We start from the raw sequence: 24684 nt of genomic DNA on the forward strand, positions 1-24684 counted from the left end.
AAAAAATTCTATTTTGGTTTCATCTGACCATATGACATTCTCCCAATCCTCTTCTGGATCATCCAAATGCTCTCTAGCAAACTTCAGACGGGCCTGGACATGTACTGGCTTAAGCAGGGGGACACGTCTGGCACTGCAGGATTTGAGTCCCTGGCGGCGTAGTGTGTTACTGATGGTAGCCTTTGTTACTTTGGTCCCAGCTCTCTGCAGGTCATTCACTAGGTCCCCCCGTGTGGTTCTGGGATTTTTGCTCACCGTTCTTGTGATCATTTTGACCCCACAGGGTGAGATCTTGCGTGGAGCCCCAGATTGAGGGAGATTATCAGTGGTCTTGTATATCTTCCATTTCCTAACAATTGCTCCCACAGTTGATTTCTTCACACCAAGCTGCTTACCTATTGCAGATTCAGTCTTCCCAGCCTAGTGCAGGTCTACAATTTTGTTTCTGGTGTCCTTTGACAGCTCTTTGGTCTTGGCCATAGTGGAGTTTGGAGTGTGACTGTTTGAGGTTGTGGACAGGTGTCTTTTATACTGATAACGAGTTCAAACAGGTGCCATTAATACAGGTAACGAGTGGAGGACAGAGGAGCCTCTTAAAGAAGAAGTTACAGGTCTGTGAGAGCCAGAAATCTTGCTTGTTTGTAGGTGACCAAATACTTATTTTACCGAGGAATTTACCAATTAATTCATTAAAAATCCTACAATGTGATTTCCTGGATTCTTTCCCCCCATTCTGTCTCTCATAGTTGAAGTGTACCTATGATGAAAATTACAGGCCTCTCTCATCTTTTTAAGTGGGAGAACTTGCACAATTGGTGGCTGACTAAATACTTTTTTGCCCCACTGTATATATATACACACACACACTGGGTCCGTGTACTTTTTCGTTCATTCATTATTCTATTTTGGAAGTCACATGAGAAATGAAAAAGGACTCGTTTATGAATTTTTAAACTTGTGTATGACTTGTGAAATGGAATCCAGAGCCATGTTTTGATGTATTTTTAGTTATTGAAAATGAGTCATTGAACAGCAGAAAAAGGGAAAAAGCAATTTTGAAAAATGCCGTTCTGAATTGCGTTTTAGTTTATTTAGAACTTAGGTTTTGGGTGACCTGGAAGCCTAAGCTTGTGGGCGGGTTGGGAGCGTTATGGTTTGTTTATTCTCATCCGCATGACATGGCGTCTTTGGAGGCATATTCCGACTTAATTTGCAGAGCATGTACTGCATAGCATCCATGATCCATGAACTCGCTGGAGGTCGATCTATCGTTGTCGTCGTGTGTTGTAAGTGAGACATGAGTGAGCGCGAGCCAGGCGGTGTAATTTACTCCCGTGTGACATATAGGATCAGTCAAATGAAATTCAATAAAGGAATAAATGAATATTACAAAATAAGAAAACGATCAGAAATGTTGTCCACTTTTCTAATACTACTATTTAATGATGGCAATACACTTCGAAAACAAAACAGAGCCATTTCTGCTTGTATTGTTTTAAATAAAACACCAAGCTGCATCCTTTTTTAAATTTCATCTTTCATTCCAAAATGGAATAATGAATGAATGAAAGAAAAAAAGTACACGGACCACACTGCTTGATAGTTTTATTTAATTAATTTCTCTTTTGTATTTAAATTACGGCTGAGCAAATTTCCTTATTTGAATACCAATTCAAATTTTGGAAATTTAGAATAAATCGACATATTTTAAGGCGAAAAGAAAGGAAGAAAAAAAAAAAACCATGCATGTGCGTGTTTTTGTTTTTTAAATTCTGGCTGTCGGAACAACTTTCAGCATTTTAACCCCTTTTCAAAGCTTTAGATCGGCGACACATTTTAAGACAAGAAAACTCTTTCAGCTTTAGTCACCGAAACCTCGACGACTTTTAGTCGATGCTCAAATGAGCCGTGTATCGACTGTCTAACTGAGCCTTACGTACAGACAGTGTTCGGGTACCTTTAAATTCATCTGAAACAAACAGTGTGTGAAATGAGACGTAAAGTGGCTCAGCTCAAACAGCCATTTATTGATGGTGCAATTTTTATCCTGAATCTCTCGCACACAAAATGTAGTGTGTGTGTGTGTTAGGTAGTGAGTATAGATAGTGAACAGGATTTGGGATTTGGCCGAAGAGAAAAAAAAATTGTGTGTAAAAATTGAAGAAAGGAGAATCGGAGTCATCTAAGAAACGCGAAATTAAACTGAATCTCAGAACAAAAGCATTACTCTGGTTGGTTGGTCAGTAAATAAATACAAATTGAGGACAAAATGATTATTTTTCCCGCTTTGTGATCATGCTTTCATGTTTCACGCACTGAAATTGTAACGTGTCCCGTATCTAACGCTAACGTCGCCTCCGTCAGTGTCGGTACAACATTATCGACTCATTCAGATTAAATGTCTCCAAAAAGTAAATTATTTATACAAGTGTGATTTTGTCCTTCAGTGCGGGATTTTTTTTTTTGAGAGAAACCTGCAATCCGTCTTTTTCCCCTCACCGACAATATGAACTGCTAAACGCTCGTCTGTAAATAAATAGAGCGGCGGCTACAATTATCGACACCTTAACGATCTTTTGGCCGTTGCAAAAGCAGAAAAGACTTTCAAAATGGAAATTGTGCATAAATAATTACTCAAACTTCCACTGGGAAAAAATGAGTTGATTCCCGATTACTTCGCGTATCGGATCACGTGACACCGTTCCACAATTATCGGCATCCAGATGATTATTGATTAAAAAAATAAATAAATCAAATCAGTATGTGGTATTAAGTTAACAAAACATAGTTTTTATTTAAAATGTGTTTTCCATAGACTTGTATTTAGTACAAAATATATTTTATATGGAGCACTTGCATGTGACGTCACAGCCGATCCAGATTGTGACAGACGCCATCTTGTCGGTCAAACGCCATATTTCCGCCTTCTACTTCTGCTTCTACCTTTTCTTCTGGAAAACCCTACTATATACAATTCTACTACAACGGCTGCGGCTGCAAGCTCTCCCTACCTGTGCACGTTTGTTATGTTTTTTGTGTGTATTTTTGCGTGTTGTTCGTCTGTATCGGACTTCAATATCCACTACAACCGTATGGACTTACTGGACATTGGTTTCCAGCAGAAAATGACGGTTTGTAGCGATTTCCATCGCATGCACAACATTCCGGACGAGATAGCGAGACCAGCGGGGTCTCCGTGGACTGTTCATGTTCATCGGAAGCAAAGCGAAGGAGGCGGCGTCGGGAGCGGAAGCAAAAGCGAGGCTGCAGGCAGAGCCGGCCTGTTGACTAAGCTCAGAAAACAGCCACTCAAACCTCCACTGCTAAGCCTCTACCACTCCAACGCCAGATCCATGTAAACAAGATGGACGATTTGGAATTACAGCTGGAATTACCTTATTCTATTCTATAATCGGCTGGTCACTGCTATACTCAATACTTAAGTGACTTACCCGTCCAATGAGGATTATTTTCTTGTTTACAAGATGCCACGGCTGACAAATCCTGAATTTCTGTAAAGATAACTGTCCAGAGATTTATAAGCACGCAGTGCTTCACCACTGAACAGCAAGGGAAAGTTAATGAGGTAATTATACACGTCCGGGTATTCCGCTGGCAGTTCAAAATCTGGTCGTGAAAACTCCGTCCGGTAAGCCATAAGGGTCAGTAATCTGTAGATCGTTTATTTTAGACATATATCTAGTTATCTGTTCATTAGAAAAATGAGCCGTGTAGTCCGTCGGTTGAAATTGATCCATTCTGTACACGAGTGCAGCAGTATTCAGCGGTGTTTTTGACCGACAAGATGGCGGCTGTGTACTTTCCGGTCACGTGACTGCAAGATCTCTATAAATATATGGATGTCGGTGTTTATGTAAATGAGGAAGTAATTCTAATGTCTGTAAACAAATTAGCTGATAATGTTTAACCTGCATCAGAAAATCTTTCTGTTCCACCTTCTAACTATTTTCGTAGATCACATTTTGTTACTCATTCGTTGTTGTTTGTATTAATTTCTAGTTTTGTCATTTACCAATAAATATCAACAGGGAATCGACACTGTAACCACATGAACATCCAGGTCAAAGGTCGCATGTCATTCCTCGAACCAAAATATAAAATGTCTGCTGATATTATGTGGTCGATATTTACAACACACTGCACAAAAAAGTTTTCTGAATGGAATAAAAAATCTGAATATTTCAAGCGTGATTTTTTTTTTATATGCTCGGAATTTAATTCTGGTCTAATTCTATTTACTGCAATCGGATTCCAAATACTCTATAAACATTCCATTCTGTTATGGATCAGAAAAAAAAAATTATAATAAATCACAGCACTTTTATTTTTTTTAAAGTACTTCATCTACTTCAACAATGTTACACAAAGATCGATCCGTAACAGCTGTAAATGTCCCTTAATTCCACAGCGTGTCGATAATGGTGGACACCGGTGAAAGTGATCACTATTATCGACACCTCACGCGACTTCTCAAACGCGTGCTTAGATACAAAATGGCGACTGTCAAATGAAAGCGTAAGAAATTAAGTAGGTCGACAAGGAGATCATGAAATATCGGTGAATTTGATCAGTAAAAACATGTCCATGATCTTTCCACCATGCTTACCTGCGACGATAACGTCCGGGTTTTCCGAAAAATTGCGGATCGTGCTAAAAAAAATTCAATCTCCGGTAACGAGCTGTGTCATCAGACAAGAAGATCGAAGGGTGAGGGGCGAGGCGGGTCTTCCGGTTGATTAATTAACCAGTAATAACTGTTGGAGCTGAAACTCAGCTTTGTAAAATTGTTTTTTTATTGGTAAATCTGAAAAGGTGTCGATAATTATGGACTGTCGATAACTGTAGCCACCGCTCTAAGATACAAATCACGCAAAGATTCATTTAAATACCGTCTCGGAGAAATCGTGTCGTGATCATGTGACCGTTAATGTCGGAGCTGAATGAAAAGTGCACACGCTGGTTAAGAGAGTCAGAAAGCCCGGTGAAGGTTTCATCCTAAAGATTGAAGGAAGGTTAGAGATACATGTTTAAAATAATAATAACAACAACAACAAACAAAAACACAACATGCAGTAAAGGTTGTCGGTTTGTGAGTGAGGGTCGGTGGCGTCCGCATGGAGCGGAAATCTAGAGGAGTAAAGGTCAGGGGTCGACGGTGGCCTGTTAGGATTAAAGCGGTGAGTAAAAGCGAGGCTGCTCAGTGCGAGCTAAATCACACAGGTTAAAGGTTAGTGAGGTTAACTGCTCCTGGCCTAGAGACTTAAAAAAAAAAAAAAGAAAAAAAATTAGAGAGAGGAATAAGTGTTAGAGTGATGCTGGAGTGGAAAGAGAGAGAGTTGGGAGGAGGAGAGGACGGGAGGGTGTGAAGAATTACTAAAGATCGAGTGAATAAAGTGGCGAACAGGGAGAGGAGGAGGAGAGATCGTGATCTCAATCTATGTTACAAGCGAAGAAAAAAAAAAGATCACATCAAGTTTCTACTTTTCAAACGTTCAGAAACCTCGTCATATAAACATCCTCAACGTCCAATTTCAAAACTATTAAGCTGAGGGGCCGATGTGGACCACCGCCTCTCCCTCTACCTCCCTGTCATAACACGGGTGCCAAAACAAACGAGCAGCAGGCAGCAGGACAGGACAGGACAGGACCTGAACAGAGAAATCCCATATTCGTTGTTTGCCTTGGTGAGGAAACGCTCACAAACCCTCCGAGATACAGGAACAAAAACATCAAACCTCAGCAGACAAATGAGAACAGGAGAATGACGAGTCTGAGAGAGTTTTAAAAGAAATTTAAACGATGACTTCCTGTTTTAGCGCCAAAACGTGGTCTTGGTTTCCAGAACGGCGATAACTCACCGAGCCACAATCAGAAGTGAGAAGTAACAAACTAAATCACTTTCGATTTTCAGGACTCTGTAACTGACTCGCGTTTTTATTTACCTGCAATTTAAAGTGGAACAGAGGGCAATATATAGAGTAAATACAACCCCGATTCCAAAAAAGTTGGGACAAAGTACAAATTGTCAATAAAAACGGAATGCAATAACTTACAAATCTCAAAAACTGATATTGTATTCACAATAGAACATAGACAACATATCAAATGTCGAAAGTGAGACATTTTGAAATTTCATGCCAAATATTGGCTCATTTGAAATTTCATGACAGCAACACATCTCAAAAAAGTTGGGACAGGGGCAATAACAGGCTGGAAAAGTTAAAGGTACAAAAAAGGAACAGCTGGAGGAACAAATTGCAACTCATTAGGTCAATTGGCAATAGGTCATTAACATGACTGGGTATAAAAAGAGCATCTCGGAGTGGCAGTGGCTCTCAGAAGTAAAGATGGGAAGAGGATCACCAATCCCCCTAATTCTGCACCGACAAATAGTGGAGCAATATCAGAAAGGAGTTCGACAGTGTAAAATTGCAAAGAGTTTGAACATATCATCATCTACAGTGCATAATATCATCAAAAGATTCAGAGAATCTGGAAGAATCTCTGTGCGTAAGGGTCAAGGCCGGAACACCATACTGGGTGCCCGTGATCTTCGGGCCCTTAGACGGCACTGCATCACATACAGGCATGCTTCTGTATTGGAAATCACAAAATGGGCTCAGGAATATTTCCAGAGAACATTATCTGTGAACACAATTCACCGTGCCATCCGCCGTTGCCAGCTAAAACTCTATAGTTCAAAGAAGAAGCCGTATCTAAACATGATCCAGAAGCGTAGACGTCTTCTCTGGGCCAAGGCTCATTTAAAATGGACTGTGGCAAAGTGGAAAACTGTTCTGTGGTCAGACGAATCAAAATTTGAAGTTCTTTATGGAAATCAGGGACGCCGTGTTATTCAGACTAAAGAGGAGAAGGACGACCCAAGTTGTTATCAGCGCTCAGTTCAGAAGCCTGCATCTCTGATGGTATGGGGTTGCATTAGTGCGTGTGGCATGGGCAGCTTACACATCTGGAAAGACACCATCAATGCTGAAAGGTATATCCAGGTTCTAGAGCAACATATGCTCCCATCCAGATGACGTCTCTTTCAGGGAAGACCTTGCATTTTCCAACATGACGATGCCAAACCACATACTGCATCAATTACAGCATCATGGCTGCGTAGAAGAAGGGTCCGGGTACTGAACTGGCCAGCCTGCAGTCCAGATCTTTCACCCATAGAAAACATTTGGCGCATCATAAAACGGAAGATACGACAAAAAAGACCTAAGACAGTTGAGCAACTAGAATCCTACATTAGACAAGAATGGGTTAACATTCCTATCCCTAAACTTGAGCAACTTGTCTCCTCAGTCCCCAGACGTTTACAGACTGTTGTAAAGAGAAAAGGGGATGTCTCACAGTGGGAAACATGGCCTTGTCCCAACTTTTTTGAGATGTGGTGTTGTCATGAAATTTAAAATCACCTCATTTTTCTCTTTAAATGATACATTTTCTCAGTTTAAACATTTGATATGTCATCTATGTTCTATTCTGAATAAAATATGGAATTTTGAAACTTACAGATCATTGCATTCCGTTTTTATTTACAATTTGTGCTTTGTCCCAACTTTTTTGGAATCCAGGTTGTATAACAATAAAACACACATTAACGAACCTTATTCAAGATTTACAAAAGTTTTTTGTTCTAAGGTTGGAAAGTTATAGTGTTTTGAAAGTAGCTCGAGCAAACGATTTCCGCAGTTTGAACAGCCCGTCATGATATTAATTTTATCCAATCAGAATGCACGTTCATTTTCTCTGCGTAACACTCATGACGTATGTATGTGCCCAGTTGTGTTGGCTCATTGAGGTTGGGAATAGCACGTGTGAAATACCTGTTTCTGCCTCTTGCGACGATTTCGCAAGTCTACGGGTGGCGCCTATGTCATTGCAGCAAATAAATTCTGCTGGACTCGTGAGCAACTCCACGTTACATTTTCCGCACGAGCACCACGCCGTGTCACCTGCACGCAGACGCTCTGCCCCACGCTCGCCATGCCCATGGTCAGCATCAGTCTCATCCTCGCCGTCATCCGAGCTTTCTTCTCTTATTTCATCACCGGAGTCGAGAGTACCTCTCCTAGGTTCAAACTGGTACCCTTCTAAGCCATAGCCTGCTTGCAGTGTGTCTTGCGGGATCTCCTCGTATGATTCGACAGAGCTGTCGCTTTCACTTGATGCGCCCGACGCCATGATTACACGCTTCTCTCCTCTATTTCGGAGAGTTCCGCTAGTGCAGTGGGTAGCGCTGACGTCACGGTCTTTTAAAAATGGCGACTCTTGTGCGGTTTAGCGTATGAAGTATTATATTTACAATTACCAAGATATTTCGTTGTTTTCTAGTATATAAATTTGATAGAATACTTAAGAATACGTTACTTTGTCACATCAGCAACCGTATATATTATATTTTGTACCCCTTTAACTCAGTAACAACGATCAAATGTGTCTGAAATCAGAGTGAAATGATAAATAATAAATTAACGGCTTAACTTTTTCCAAAAGGATTTAATTCAAATTTATAACTTAAAAAAAAAAAAAACCAACAATCCCACACTTTTGTTGTTTATGAATTCCCCTTAAAAATCTCCTTTAAACCTATAGAAGTCCTGCTCTCCGTCACGACAAATATCTCTAATTATTCTCTCCACATTCACTGCGTATGAGCAATCGTGCGCTCTGATTGGCTACTCTACTACTAAAGCCTCGGTCACAACCGGCCGTACGTGCTCCTACGGCCGGTCTATGTGCAAAAAACGCACGGAGGGCGCGCGTGTGACGTGCTGATTTTCGAGCCGTAGACTGGCCGCAGAGGTTCTTTGTCATGTCAAACAAACTCTACGGGCGCTTACGTTTTTTTTTCAGGTTGCAAGACAAACTTACGGCCAATGTGCGTCTTTCTCCAAGAACAAAAAAAAAAAAAACGCAGCGATTTGGGAAACGCCAAAAATCGCACAGCCAAAAAAAATCGTACGTCCGGTTGTGACCTAGGCTTAAGCTATCAGCTCATATACCGTGAGTAGAGAAAAACAAAAATGGCAGCGTGTTGCTGAACCAACCGAGGACGAAATAAAAACTCGACTCGAAAACAAAACCCCAAAAATACAAAAAAAAAAAAAAGCAACAAAATATGGAATGAAAGTATTTGATGGTAAGAACGTATCTTTTTTTTTTTTCAAGAATTATTATTACTGTCGCATTTTTCACAAATTGCTCCTGTCATTTCGCCGCCGTTTTGTTTACATTCTTCATCTTTAAGCATTAAAACGTGTTGAATTTTTTTTAGACTGGTTCAAAAACTCAAAGAAGTTTGAAAATTACAGAACTGAAATGTCCAAGGAAGAATTAAATAAATGTCTAGAGCTGTTCTATACCTCGGCACGACAGCGAGACGGCACCTTCTACAAAACGCCTGAGCGGAAATGATTTTGTCGGACGTTTTGTATAAAGTTTTTATTTATCAAATTTGCAAAAAATAAAAACGCTGTTTCTCAAAATCCAGTGAATGTGGGTAGAATGAAACGGTTATTCCACTCAATCTTGTCGTACATGGATTATAGCGCCATCAGCTCGTGTACGACTCGATTTCGTGGAATAACTTAAATATAACGTATTATAATACTATATATACAGGACACTTTTTCAATGGAATAAAAACATGTATTCTATTCCCGTCTAGTGGGTTTGTTGATCGCATGCAATATTGTTAGCATATCGCTTATCCTCCGTGTATTACATCAGCCACTCTCCCCAATGGAGAATAAGCGTGCAATATAGACCCCTTTCACATGACGTCACCGCGCCACGAGATTTTGTTAGGCGCCATATTGGAAGACCAAGTACATGCACTCACAATATAAAACAAAGTACAAGCGAGAGTAAAGTGACACGATGGATGATGATTCGGGTTGTGAGTACATTACCAGCTGCAGAAAGGGCACGGTATGTGGAGAAACTGGCTGTGATTGATGGGTTTGACCCATATGATAAGACTCGCGGCAAGGGAGAATGGAAACATAAGGAGGACCGGACACCAATTCTGCCATCTGTTTGCTACCCAGACATTGTAAACTATTTGTTGTTTACACCCAGTGCCTACACTCAGTGTTCGAACTATGTCGATATTTTCGGGGGGTCCCTTTTTTTCCCTTTGGGGGGTGCTTGCGCTTGTCTCAGAGCGCGGATCTCCAAACACATGAGAAGCCTATCTTGCGCACATATCACGCGGACTCCACACACGCATCGCATCTGAAGTCATAACTCATCAGGGGAAATCGTGTCCACATTGGCATGTTCAAAAAACAACCTCGCATCAACAATGATACCACACGCAAGAAAAAAAAACAGTCAGGCTACTCAACAACCAACCTGGCAGCAGCGAGCAAGCCCCAAACCATCCTAAATTATTATTATTATTAAATTGTAGAAGTCTGGGAGGCTTGCTCCTCATACAGTTATCAACTTGGGGCCAATTTAGCATGTTTTAAATCTGAATTTCTTGCATTTGCTTACCGCAAAGTGTCTGCAGATCATGCACAGACTTATCCATTATATCCACAGTTTTTTGCCAAGTCTCACACAGGTTTCTTTCAAGTCTACTGTTGGGCCAATAAATCATAAATAAAACAGCTCAGATTTGTTTAAGTCGTTTGCCACTCTTTATTCTCGTGGGTTCACATACCGCTGCCGTTATTTCCCCCTAATCACGAGTTTGTTGGTCTTCCAAAATGGCGCAGGGTCTGTTTACTTCCGGTTTCGGGTGACGTCAGTGAAAGGGGTCTATTGTTACAATACTGCACGTTGTCAAGACAACACGACGTCACACGTCGGAGATGTAAAACTTCTGCGCTAGTGAGCGAGTGGGACAATTTGTAAACAAATGTAACCGGCAGGTTTGCTTCATTAAAATGGAAGATTTTGAGAGAATTTGGGCTGTTAGGTCGCTCCACTGGTGATTTTAAAAGTAGCCAAGTAAATTACACAGGGAAAATGACAATAATAATAATAATAATAATAATAGGCTTGACTGCACTAGCACTGGTCTTCACTAACGCTATGCCAGCTGGAAGGTAACTGGACTGCCATGCTAACAGCACCGAGTCGTGGGTAAGCTAGCGTTGGACTTTGTGAATGCTGATAGTGTGTGTATATAATAATAATAATAATAATGGCTTTTTTCCATGGTCTATCAGATATATTCCATTCAGCTACTCGTCTTCGACTCATTCAATATCACGCTAGCTGAATGGAATATATCTGATAGACCACTCAACACCAGCCAATATTATTTAAAATATCTAATCAGGTCCTGGTCACACTACATCTCACGATAGGTTTGCAAAGACTTGGTGATGAAAAACTGGTAGCATCGCCACCAATCGTATGATGCACGGTGAATGTTCTCCAAGCTTCGGGAGTTGTTTTTTGGTGTGTCTCCGCCTCGTGAGTGACCAAAAACATCAGAAAAAATTTGGTTGAGCGATGAACACTCGCAGACGGGTTAAGCTCAGGGAAGCATCGTTAAGCCTCGAGATGTATTTGTCTCGAACCCATGTCCCCGATGCTCATGGGAGCCTCATCAACACGACGGCTTGGCACAGCCTAACCTTCACCGAGACTGGAAAAATGCATTTGCATTCGGGGATCCTTCAGAGTGCGTTGCACATGCTTGGGACCCAGTCATTACGGGAAACACCTGATGCCGATTTGAGCGCAATCAGAACGTGCGTATAAGGACGCTGTTTTCACAGAGACTTTGTGAAGTATTCCATCCGGTATGTGGCAGCAGACGGATGCAAGTGCAGGAAGACTGTTGTGTTTATTTGCAGGCGTGATCTTTACAAAAACAAAACCGAAAGCAGAGTCAAACATGACGAGAAACAAACGTGTCAGTGATAATGATAATACTTCACAAAGCCTGTGTGTCCTTATACGCGTGTGCTGATTGTGCGCAAATCAGCATCAGGTGTTTCCCATAACGACTGGGTCCTGTGAGTGGGCGTGGCCGCTCGAGTGCACGAAGGCCTGACAGTCAAGTGTTCGCCTGCTGTGTGACCGCAACTTTTAGCTCACCTGTATAGCGCCACAAAAACGCCCCATTTTCATCAAAAACCCATCGCAAAGCATCGCGAGCTGTAGTGTGACCGTAGCGTTCGTCTCATTCTGCATTTATCTAATCTATTAGCACGTAAGCTAGTTTATACTGTAAGCCATTAGCGCGTGTTCCTGTCAGTGGTTGATGTTTCTTGGTGAAAGGCAACTAATTTTAATGTCAATAACCAAAAGTAAATACAAGACTTTACACACATTAGTACTTTAAATATTTTTCTGCAATACAGTGCCCTCCACAATTATTGGCACCCCTCGTTAAGATATGTTCTTAAGGTTTTCAATTGGGTTGAGGTCTGGGGACTGAGATGGCCATGGGAGGAGCTTGATTTTGTGTCTGCTGAACCATTTTTGTGTAGATTTGGCCATATGTATCTTGCCGAAAGACCCAGTGACGACCCATCTTCAGCTTTTGGGCAGAGGCCACCAGATTTTGATTTAAAATGTCCTGGAGATGAGATTTCAAAAAAGAGTTCATGACGCCGGGCACCCTAACAGGATTCCTGGGGCCTTTGGAAGAGAAACAGGACTACAGCATCACCGATCCTCCCCCATACTTCACAGTGGGCATGAGGTGCTTTTCCGCATACTCATCTTTTGTGATTTATTAGTGTTTGTTGCCAAAAAGCTCTATCTTGGTCTCATCTGACCAAAGCACACGGGCCCACTACCGCTTAGTGAACTCCAGATGTTTATGCTTGTAAGTGAGAAAAGGCTTTTTCCGTGCATGCCTCCCAAACAGCTTGTTGGCATGTAGATAGCGTCTGATGGTTGTTATGGAGACTTTTGCCGCTTTTCCACTACCAACGCGGCTGAGTTGGGCTGAGCCGTGCCGTGCTGAGTCGGGCTGAGCGGGGCTGTTGGAGTTGCATTTCGACTACAACCGCGCTGAACCGTGCTGGCTGGAAGTGGGTGGACACATTGGGTGGAGTTAGCGAAAGTGGGTGGACGTCACGTGATGTCGTTAGGCGGCGCAAACAGTGACATCAGTGACCTTTTAAGCGGTAGTCTCACGACCCGGATAGTAAACAATAAACATGGAGTCGTTAGTGTTGCTGGTCTTGGTGCTGTGGCTTGTTGTCACTGACAACGCCAACAGATACTGGCAAGAGCGTATAGATGAGGCGAGGCGCATAAGGCTTCAGAAATTCTTGTAATTTGTAATTCTTCTTCTTCCGGGTTTACAGATCCCAGCGTGCTCGCGGGGCGTGTGTGGGCGTGTGAGGACACTCCTCCTCACCAATCAGTGCACAGGGGAGTGTCTCCTCATGCCCCTAGCCCCACTCGGCTCGGTTTGGCTCACTTCAGCCCCACTCCAAAACCGTGCGAGTTTTGGGGGCTGAGTAGGGCTGAAGCGAGCTGAGTTGTGCTGTTCTGAGGTAGTCGAAACGTGAGCCGTGTCGGGCTGAAGTGAGCTGAAAAAGGGTAGTGGAAAAGGGCCATTAGTGACCCCGAGATGCTACTCTTTGATGCAATTCTCCAACAGTGAGCTTTGGAAAACGTTTTACTTCTCTTACCATCCTCCTCTCTGTGCGTGGTGGCAAGATAAACTTGCATCCTCGTCCAGGCTTGTTCACCACTGTTCCAGTTGTTTTAAACTTCTTGATGATTCCTCTGACAGTAGATACGGGCCGGTGTAGGCGAGCGGCTGTTTTCTTGTAGCCATTGCCTGACTTATGAAGGTCGACACACATCTGCCTTACTTGAATGGTGTGTTCTCTTCTCTCGTCTTTCCCATATTGAAGAGTGGATAAGAGAAATAGGCCTCTGTGCCACATCATATTTATACCCCAGGGAAACAGGATGTGATGAATTACTAATTAAAGGTTCCTAGATACTCTGATCAACTTTATAAACTACAGCAGAAATGACAGAAATGCTTCAATTACATTTATTTTCGAGGAATTGTTATGGGTGCCAATAATTGCGGAACAGATGATTTTATGAAAAATAATTATTTCTTAGTCAGGGATTTTTTTTTTATAAATTCACTTGAGTTAAGGGTTACAATTTTCTACAATTTTCAGTGTGAGATTATGCTTCTGCGATAAAAACTGAATTTAAGCCTTTTAACACATCTTAACCAGGGGTGCCAATAATTGTGGAGGGCGCTGTAAGTATTTGTATTTCTCCTTGACCGAGGGATTTTAGCACGCACACACCCACAGCATAGACCAAAATAAAAATAAATAAATAAATAAAAGTACGTCATGAGTCTAAAATTGTGAACAAACAATGTTGCTGCTCATGAAAAAAAATCAAGTGCATTAAATCAGATTTTGGTTTAATCAGCTTCGTTAGAATGTTAAACGAGAGCCCAGAGACCAGTTCAGCTCAATAAATTAAGAAAAAGAGAGATGTTTCGTGAGCTGGAATTAGCTTTGATTATATATTGATTATTGTTAATGTGGTAATATTCTGCTGGCACCAAAAATTATTATTTAAAGAGAGAAAGAGAAACAGATAATTAAAGATTAAACGGAGAAAGATATCAAGATAATGGGGCGATTTTAATTAGAGATTCATCCTTAATACAGACAGGAAATATCACACACACACATGATTTCAGGAGTGAGGTTCAGCCCTGGCTCCTTATTGGTCGTTTTTGTCCCTCTGACCCCTCCCACAGCCCCTTCCTCCACAAGGCAAACTGAGCGCCCCCTGGAGGAGCTGCCAGCACTCAGCCACACTGCAGGACAACCGAGGCGTCGCTTTCATTACCATAAACGGATCCAGGCTACCGCTAAAGGACTCTTCAGCGTTTTTCACCCGCCGTATCTGTAGCGCATGTGTGATTTTATTACCACAGACAAGAATTTCAAATAGTTTCTCTGGACCGAGGGAAAAACAAACAAACAAACAAACAAGAAAATCCTCTTTAATCTAAACTCACTCGTTGAGAACGGAATGAAACTGCAGATTTGTGTCGAAAGCTTTCACGATGACAAAAAACAAGTAATGAGAATTTATTTTTTATTTTTTGGAAAAGTCGGATAAAAATGCCACAAATCCAGCTTTGGTCAGACTCATTTGAACATGTTTACTGTTTGTTTGTTCCAGCTGTGGTTTTGAATGTGTGTTACACTGAATAATCATGTATTTTTGACATGCAGCGACAGAAATTCAACAACTGCCCTTGACTTACATTTCACTTGGACCAGATTTCCAACACCCTTGGACTGGACAAGGCATGGCGTTTTGGAAAAGTCGTCTCTCTGAAACCAAAATGTCCGGACTGTCAGCTTCCCTTCGCTGGTAGAAACGTGCAAATGAATCGATTTCACTAACAATTTATTGGAGACAAACACTACACTGTCAGAAACAGGAGCCCATTTCTGTCCCCCAAGGCACAACCAACACTAACGTACCCCCTACGGCTCATTATTGGTCCTTACGGTAACTGTGTACCTTTTTAGGGCCAAAAAGATACATGTATGTTCCCAAGCAATATCTAAAGGGTACAAATAAGTACAGTGGTGCTTGAAAGTTTGTGAACCCTTTAGAATTTTCTATATTTCTGCATAAATATGACCCAAAACATCATCAGATTTTCACACAAGTCCTAAAAGTAGATAAAGAGAACCCAGTTAAACAAATGAGACAAAAATATTATACTTGGTCATTTATTTATTGAGGAAAATGATCCAATATTACATATCCATGAGTGGCAAAAGTATGTGAACCTTTGCTTTCAGTATCTGGTGTGACCCCCTTGTGCAGTAATAACTGCAACTAAACGTTTGCGGTAACTGTTGATCAGTCCTGCACACCGGCTTGGAGGAGTTTTAGCCCGTTCCTCCGTACAGAACAGCTTCAACTCTGGGATGTTGGTGGGTTTCCTCACATGAACTGCTCGCTTCAGGTCCTTCCACAGCATTTCCATTGGATTAAGGTCAGGACTTTGACTTGGCCATTCCAAAACATTCACTTTATTCTTCTTTAACCATTCTTTGGTAGAACGACTTGTGTGCTTATGGTCGTTGTCTTGCTGCATGACCCACCTTCTCTTGAGATTCAGTTCATGGACAGATGTCCTGATATTTTCCTTTAGAATTCGCTGGTATAATTCAGAATTCATTGTTCCATCAGTGATGGCAAGCCGTCCTGGCCCAGATGCAGCAAAACAGGCCCAAACCAGGATACTACCACCACCATGTTTCACAGATGGGATAAGGTTCTTATGCTGGAATACAGTGTTTTCCTTTCTCCAAACATAATGCTTCTCATATAAACCAAAAAGTTCTATTTTGGGCTCATCTGTTCACAAAACATTTTTCCAGTAGCCTTCTGGCTTGTCCACGTGATCTTTAGCAAACTGCAGACGAGCAGTAATGTTCTTTTCGGAGAGCAGTGGCTTTCTCCTTGCAACCCTGCCATGCACACCATTGTTGTTCAGTGTTCTCCTGATGGTGGACTCATGAACATTAACATTAGCCAATGTGAGAGAGGCCTTCAGTTGCTTAGAAGTTACCCTGGGGTCCTTTGTGACCTCGCCGACTATTACACGCCTTGCTCTTGGAGTGATCTTTGTTGGTCGACCACTCCTGGGGAGGGTAACAATGGTCTTGAATTTCCTCCATTTGTACACAATCTGTCTGACTGTGGATTGGTGGAGTCCAAACTCTTTAGAGATGGTTTTGTAACCTTTTCCAGCCTGATGAGCATCAACAACGCTTTTTCTGGGGTCCTTAGAAATCTCCTTTGTTTGTGCCATGATACACTTCCACAAACATGTGTTGTGAAGATCAGACTTTGATAGATCCCTGTTCTTTAAATAAAACAGGGTGCCCACTCACACCTGATTGTCATCCCATTGATTGAAAACACCTGACTCTAATTTCACCTTCAAATTAACTGCTAATCCTAGAGGTTCACATACTTTTGCCACTCACAGATATGTAATATTGGATAATTTTCCTCAATAAATAAATGACCAAGTCTAATATTTTTGTCTCATTTGTTTAACTGGGTTCTCTTTATCTACTTTTAGGACTTGTGTGAAAATATGATGTTTTGGGTCATATTTATGCAGAAATATAGAAAATTCTAAAGGGTTCACAAACTTTCAAGCACCACTGTACCTTAGAGGGAAGTGTACCAGTGACAAGCTGTTGTACCCCTAAAAGGTACAATAATGTACTTTATTTCCTGAGGAGTGTACATAGTTTAATTTCACTCACAAATCCAACGTGTGCTTTTAAACTGATGGATAAACGTCGAAAATAGAACGTTAACCTGTCAAGAAATAGTTGAATGAGATTTAATGTTTTTTTTTTCTTTTGAATCGGTACAGTGGAGTTGCTTTTACTTTTAAAGGTAAACTTCACCCTAAACAACTTCCATATCCATCTTGATAAGAAACAGCGCCCAATGGGCTTATAACGATTCAATAAATCCACGATTTTTTGAAAAAAAAAAAATTAAATGAATACTTAGAGCAATTAATTACAAAAAAGCAACATTTATTTTCCTATTCTTTATCAACTTAAATATTAATTTTGTTAAATTAAAATAAACCTCGTTTCATTTTCTTAATAACCACCAAACATTTGTAAACGTTGGAGTAAAATATAATTGCCTATTAAAGCTAAACTGCCTTTCAGATTTTTCAAGTGTAGGTCATAAAAAGAATTTTCCCTGACACCCAATTATTTTTGTTGAGTGACCAAAAGCTACCAAATTCGAATCACAGATGTCCAATTTTATTTGTTTATTTTTTTAATAGAACAATTAATGAATTTAAGGCCACAGGGCTCTAAACTTTCCGCTATTTTTTCCTGCTTCACCATGACGCAATACAAGATACTACATCATGCATCACGTGGTGGGCTTTCCCCGTTCACGCAAGGCATTGTGGGATACAAATTTGAAACAGGAGAGAAAAATGGAGGACGTGAGTGTGTGAATGAAACGTGAAAGACCGACTACAGTAATGGAAAGAAAGCGAGAAGAAATATGCGTTATTTACCAGCTGGGAGGTCCGTATGGTGAAATACCGTGACCGAGGTCTTGAAAGTACTGAGCGAGGCCCTCTGGGCCGAGGTCAGTATTCAAGGCCAAGGTCACGGTATTTCACCATACAGACCGACCTTAAGCTGGTAAATAATATATTTATTTTTTTCTTTACCAAATTCTAACAGAAAACGAGAGCGCCCGAAAGGGAAAACCGAGCCGAGCCGCCATTTTGAATCCTCATTCACGGCTGTAATGGAAATGGCTTCCTCCTCGGTATACAAGTGCACTTCCATGGCAGGAAAAAAAACCCTACATTTTGCCGCCTATGTAGTCCCCTATTTATACAAAATTGAGTCATTCAGGATTCAGCCATGTTTTTGCTCGGCGTTAGCAACAGTTAGAGGTTTTTAGCTTTCTCCTGAAATGTTTTCTTTTATTTCTTCTTCCTCAGGGTAGTAAAACTCGCTTTCGCTGTGAACACTGTCGTTATCGCTATCCATGCTGTGAAATTAATGCTATTCTCCTGAGAAATGCGAAAATAAATGTTGACAAAAATTGCTACTATGTTTGCTGTTGTGAACGAGCGAGTCGCCAGAGGTCCGTAACTGGGGACCGTACCGTAGGATAAGGACCCGCTTGCCAGCCAATCAGAGTGCGGGGTTTGATGGAAACCAGACCGTGAAAAAAATAAAACACGTTGTTATATACGAAGGAAAGGAAACGCAGGACCAAACTAATAAATATCGGCGCTCAGCGAGCACCTTGGTGTGATCAGCTGTTCGTTTAGCGACAGAATGATGGAACTGTCAGTGCACGCTCAAAGGGAAACCTGCGCATGCGCACACACGGACTTCCTCTGTCTGCTTGACTGCGCGATTTCATGCACATTATTTGCTTTAATCTCCTCAAATTAAATAACTTCCCAGCCATAGAACAGAACGGCCTGATATTTTGTGAGATATTACAGAAATAAACATATATCACAATGACCACATTTCAGAGTGAACTAAATTTCACCGATTTTATGAAATCAAAAGGCCGTCTAGCTTTAACTAAAATATCCATTTTATTAAAAATTTTAAATATTAATACCTAATAGACCTTTTCTTAATAAGCTTTTACAAACACCGTCTTAAAAACTTTTATTGCACCGTTAGAGCTTATTTATTAATTTGCGCTAGCAGCACTGACAAATTGTTACTCTCACTCAGGAGCTTTCTATTTTATTGTTATTATTATTATTCTAAAATTTTTTCGGACACTATTTCTCCCCCAGTTTTCAACCAATCACCACCACATTTCATATGAAGAATACCTCTGGGCTGAATTACGTTGCTATGACTTTTGGTACTCATCTGGATCACTGATCTGGAACGATCCATGAAAAATGGGATTTTTTCCCCCCTCACTAAGCGTCATTCTCTATCTCTTACCGTTCCGGATCTATAGGGTACGGGGACCAGACATCCTGGTTTGTAACAGCTAGCGCAAATCACTGTGACTATCGTTACAGTCTCTATCTAGTTTTTATTTATCTTCCATTCAATACTGCCACTTTTGCACAGTTTTTTTCATTTACGACAATTCTTGTTTTTAAGCACTATTAATGCACATTCACACGTACAAAGCACATACATAGGTATATATTTTTGATCGTGACATTTTTATCTTTATATTGTATAGTCTGTTTGTTCTTAGGATTTTTTTTGTTGGGGCGGCACGGTGGTGTAGTTGTTAGCACTGTTACCTCACAGCAGGAAGGTTCTAGGTTCGAGCCCCGTGGCCGACGAGGGCCTTTCTGTGCGGAGTTTGCATGTTCTCCCCGTGTCTGCGTGGGTTTCCTCCGGGTGCTCCGGTTTCCCCCACAGTCCAAAGACCTGCGGTTAGGATAATTAGTGGCTCTAAATTGAGCGTAGGTGTGAATGTGAGTGTGAATGGTTGTCTGTGTCTATGTGTCAGCCCTGTGATGATCTGGCGACTTGTCCAGGGTGTACCCCGCCTTTCACCCGTAGTCAGCTGGGATAGGCTCCAGCTTGCCCGCGACCCTGTACAGGATAAGCGGTTACAGATAATGGATGGAAAAAATTGTTTGTTTAAATCTTATTTTATGGTGTACAGTGTGTCTTTCTTTTCGCATGTCTTATAACTTGCTGCTGTAATATAATTTCCCAGCTTGGGATTAATAAAGTAAATCTATCCATCTATTTATCAGTTTGCACTTCCTTCATTTGCTTCTCTTTTCTTTATCTTTCTTTCTGTCTGTAAAAAGCGAGCCCTGATTTCTTGTTAAATCTGTTTGTACACAATCACACATTTTAGATCAGTTTTTTGAAGCATTAGAGCTGTGTTACTTCCACCTACAGTGAAGTCACATGTATTCCTGCTACCGTACATTAGCTATTTCATCCTCTGCTGTCTAAACAATGTAATTACAGCTAGGAAAAACTAAGATTACGCAGCCTGATAGTAATCACAGTTCATTTTTTATTTCATCAATTCAAATCGTCATAAATTTGTATTGAGATTAATCATCGCGTGATATCATGACATGCCTTGCTTACAAGATTGATTATATCGAAATTTTGGGTTGATTTCTTTAGTTTTAACGTGTCATCAATTTTCCTCAAGTTCCCTACATTACCCACAATGCCATTCGACTACTTGCTGATCATGGTGCAGGGGGAATTTTTTTTTGTGCTTGTTTCATCTCTACATTAAGACAGCAATCAATGCAACAGAGCTTTAGTCCTTCAGTCCGTCCAGCTCGTTCACCTCTTCACCTGTACACCCTACTCAGACACATCAGCTTCATTGCACTCGTCTCGTCGTAGCTCGCTGACCAGATGAGTCGAATCTCTGCTGTAATTTCATAACCGTTAGAGATCAGATTTCTATTATTCAAAAGCTTTGAAGCTTGCTTTGAGACAAACGTTTCCTTTCAACCCAGGGCAACCTGGAGAGCCGTTGGGGGTTAGGTGCCTTGCTCAAGGGTACTTCAACCATTTCTGCTGGTCCAGGGAATCAAACTGGCGACCTTTTGGTCCCAAAACTGCTTCTTTAACCTTTAGGCCATGGCTTCCCTCTTTCAGATGACGTAATTGTTTTATCTTCCTCGAATTGACAATATCCTCATCTCATTTTTTTTATTTGAACAGACATCAATAAACAAACAATTTTACGCGTCATGTTTTATTGTTTATCATCCACCCTCTTATCGATGGACATCTAAGCGTCTTGTCCTTTTTTGAAATACGTCTGGGTGTTCTGAAGTTCTTGAATGATGTTCTGATGAGGTATAAAACCTCAGGTTCTCTGGTTGTTTCCTCGCTGTAGAGAAACACTGAAATTGACGTCTGTGATAATCACACATGCACTATAAGGACTGGCGGATAAAAAGTGCTGGACTGCTCCTTTAAATTATAACAGACATATCAATAGGACACTGTTAGTAGTGTTTGCATTAACATGTTTAATTACGTGCTCGAATTACTTGTGTGTTAGAGAATGCTGCTTAATTGTAGCGTAACAAGATGTGGAGCAGAATTAGGGCCGTTACCGATTACTCGTAACAGCAATAAAGAAAAAAAAAAACTAGCAGCCAGTTCGATCATTCCGGGTTCCACCATTTAAAGTGTGAGAACTGGAATACCTTTTCTGGTGTTTCTTCTATGAGATTGCTTCGCTGCGGAGTAGAACAAATATCTTCAGTTAAAACCAGATCGTAAAAGATGCACCGAGCGGCTTTTACAATTAAATAAAACAAAATGAATCGAAATACACGGACGGTGTTGGCTGGATGATGGTCAAAGCCTCAGTTCTCCTGATTTTGGCTGAGCCCTGGTGACTCCCTGACCGGGCGAAGTTTTTGTTCGGGGTACTTACCAGTATTTCACCCTGCAGTGACCGGTAAGGAAGAGGATGGGGGTAAAGTTAGGATAAAGTGGGGGAAATCAAGTCAGAGGACAAGCAAAAAGCGAAGGAAGACATGTACAACATCCCAGGACAATAGGAAGACACAGAAAGAGGAAGAAAGGAAAAATGAATAGAAAGAAACAGAGAGCAAGAGACCAAGGTGTGTATTTATAAACAGAGAGAGAGAGAGAGAGAGAGAGAGAGAGAGAGAGAGAGAGCAACAGAACACAAGTACATGCAATTAGATTCACTTGCAATATGAAAACTCTTGCACGTATCACAAATACTGCTTCATTGTCACACTTGCAATCCATGCGCATTTTTATATTACTCTACAAAAAGGAAAAAAAGAAGAAAAAGCTTGAGTTAATTGAGGCATAACAGGTTGTAAATCAGAATAATACTGATCACTTTTTGGCGTGTTGGGGTTTGGTAGCTGTGCGCATTCATGCCTGATGAGCAGAACATGCTAAAATTAGCGTGTCGAAGCTGTAGAGGAGACTGGGGAAGTGTGTAAAGGAGCGTTCGCCTGATTCGATCACTCTCCGATTGCTCCTTGCTGTGATATTGTGGCTGAAATGTTAAAAGGTTTTTAATCATGGGAACAGAAATATGCTAAAAGTAGAAAATGGGAACTGTAAGGGAAAGAGTGCACACCGTGGCCTGGCAGGAAGTTCATGAGTCTCCGGGGTGGGGGGTGGGGGGAGTCCTCTACATTCTGAGAAATATAGGGTTCTTTAAAGGTTCTTTGGATAGTTAAAAGGGTACTAGGTTCCTAGAAAGGCTCAACATGGACATATAAAGTCTAAGGGTTACCACCCTAAAGGGATGGAATCCAAAGAAACCCTAAGGGTACTAGATAAAACCTTTTTTTCCCCCCCTTTACAAATGTATGGGTTGTATTCTATGGCCCGTGCTTGCCCATTACTGCTCACCAGCCCAGTACCAAAGATTCCAGTTGATTTTTATTACCTGCTTAAGCCTCGTACCAACAGGAACCAATAGCAATCCTGGGCAGAGCTAGTAGTGCTGTTCAAACGTCCCACTCAAGCAAGAATCATCTTTAACTTTATTTATTTCTTTAAAATTTCTCACTTTGCACAAATGTTTTGTTTGGTTCCAAGGGTTTCTCAAGGGTCCTTTGGACAATTAAGGGTTCTCTAAAGCTTTCTAAAGTAGTTCCGCTGAAAACCCTTTCTGAAAAGAACCTTTAGAGGATCCCCCAAAGGCCCATATAGATTAATTCCCAGTGAGTGTATGGGCTTTATTCCACTGCACAACACACCAAAAACTGGAATTTTGCTTTTCCACTCTTGGTCACCAATCTAGTAACACGTGTTCCAGTTGGTTTTTTGTGTCTGCTCAAGTCTAGTACCAACAGGAACCAATGGAACACTGTTCATAGCTGCTGTATTTGTAACACCAACACAACACTAACACTTTGATGATCAGGGAATCCCTCAAAAAAAAAAAAAAAAAAAAAAAAAACCACACACAAAGAGTTGCCCAATGCTTCTTTGGATAGTTAGGGTTCTTGGCTTTCAAAAGTGGTTCTCTAAAAGAGAAACCCTTGCTTAAGCAGCTATACATAGAAAGCTTGAGCTTCCCCTGAGAATACCTGAAGACTATTTATGAGCTTTAGTTAAAATTTTTGGCACCAGAAAACAGGACCTGTGCTTTTCCCCACTGGCTACCAATCCAGTACCAAAAAATCCAGTTGGTTCTTTGTATTTGCTCAAAGTTGGTGCCCAGAGGATCCAGCCATGTCAATGGTGTGGGGACTACTAGACTGTTCGTTGCAGCTTTTTCCCCACTTTGCTGCTGGGTTGAGCTGAGGAGGGTAAAAGGTCTTTCTCAAGGGTCCAACAGAGTCAACTTCCAACTGGTTCTTTGCATTTGCTCAAGGTTGGTGCCCAGAGGATCCAGCGATACCAATGGTGCAGGACTACTGGACTGTTCGTTGCAGTTTTTTCCCCCACTTTGCTGCTGGGTTGAGCTGAGGAGGGTAAAAGGTCTTTCTCAAGGGGCCAATAGAGTCAACTTCCAATTGGTTCTTTGTATTTGCTCAAGGTTGGTGCCCAGAGGATCCAATGATACCAATGGTGCAGGACTACTGGACTGTTCATTGCAGCTTTTTCCCACTTCGCTCTTGGGTTGAGCCGAGAGGGTTAAAGGTCTTGCCCAAGGGCCCAACATTGGCAGCTTGAACCCTCTGATCAATACCTTGGAACCTTCACCCGTTGAGCCACCACTGCCCCAGTGCCAACCCAACACTATCATTTCATTTCTCAAAAGAAATGCACAAAACATGTTCTTCTCAGTGGCTCTTTGGATACTTCCGGATTCTAAGCTTCGAGCAGAACACTTTCTCAAAGTTGAAACCCTTTCAACCCTTAGAAAAGCATTCTAAGCAGTTCTAAACAGAACTTTTTTTGAGATACCCCCAAAAGCACAAGCTGAGACCATTTTAAGGTGCTAGAGGTAAAGGATTTTCATGTGGATGGGTTTTATCCAAAATGTTTGGTTCCAGAAAACAGGAGCTGTGCTTCTGCTGTTGGCCACCAGTCCAGTACCACTGCATCTTATTCCAACGTACCAAAACTTTTAGGACTGGAAAACAGCAGCAAAGATTCCATTTGGTTTTTGGTACCAGCTCAAGACAAGTACCAGGAGGATCTAATGGTA

At 41.3% G+C, this 24684-nt stretch overlaps 1 protein-coding gene across 4 annotated transcripts in view; it reads right to left on the reverse strand.

Annotated features, from left to right (window-relative positions):
• The window catches only part of dnm2a (dynamin 2a), a 117637-nt gene that overhangs the window by 18517 nt on the left and 74436 nt on the right, over nt 1-24684 (reverse strand). For 2 of the 4 annotated variants that reach the window (XM_060942480.1, XM_060942479.1), the window contains exon 14: nt 21970-21981. The exons of the other annotated variants lie outside the window; for them this stretch is intronic. In XM_060942480.1, coding sequence (XP_060798463.1) covers nt 21970-21981 — 12 coding nt within the window. The remainder of the gene's footprint in view (nt 1-21969; nt 21982-24684) is intronic. 4 annotated transcript variants of the gene reach the window in all.

Source organism: Neoarius graeffei, chromosome 16, assembly GCF_027579695.1.
Source record: "Neoarius graeffei isolate fNeoGra1 chromosome 16, fNeoGra1.pri, whole genome shotgun sequence".
NCBI lineage: Eukaryota > Metazoa > Chordata > Actinopteri > Siluriformes > Ariidae > Neoarius > Neoarius graeffei.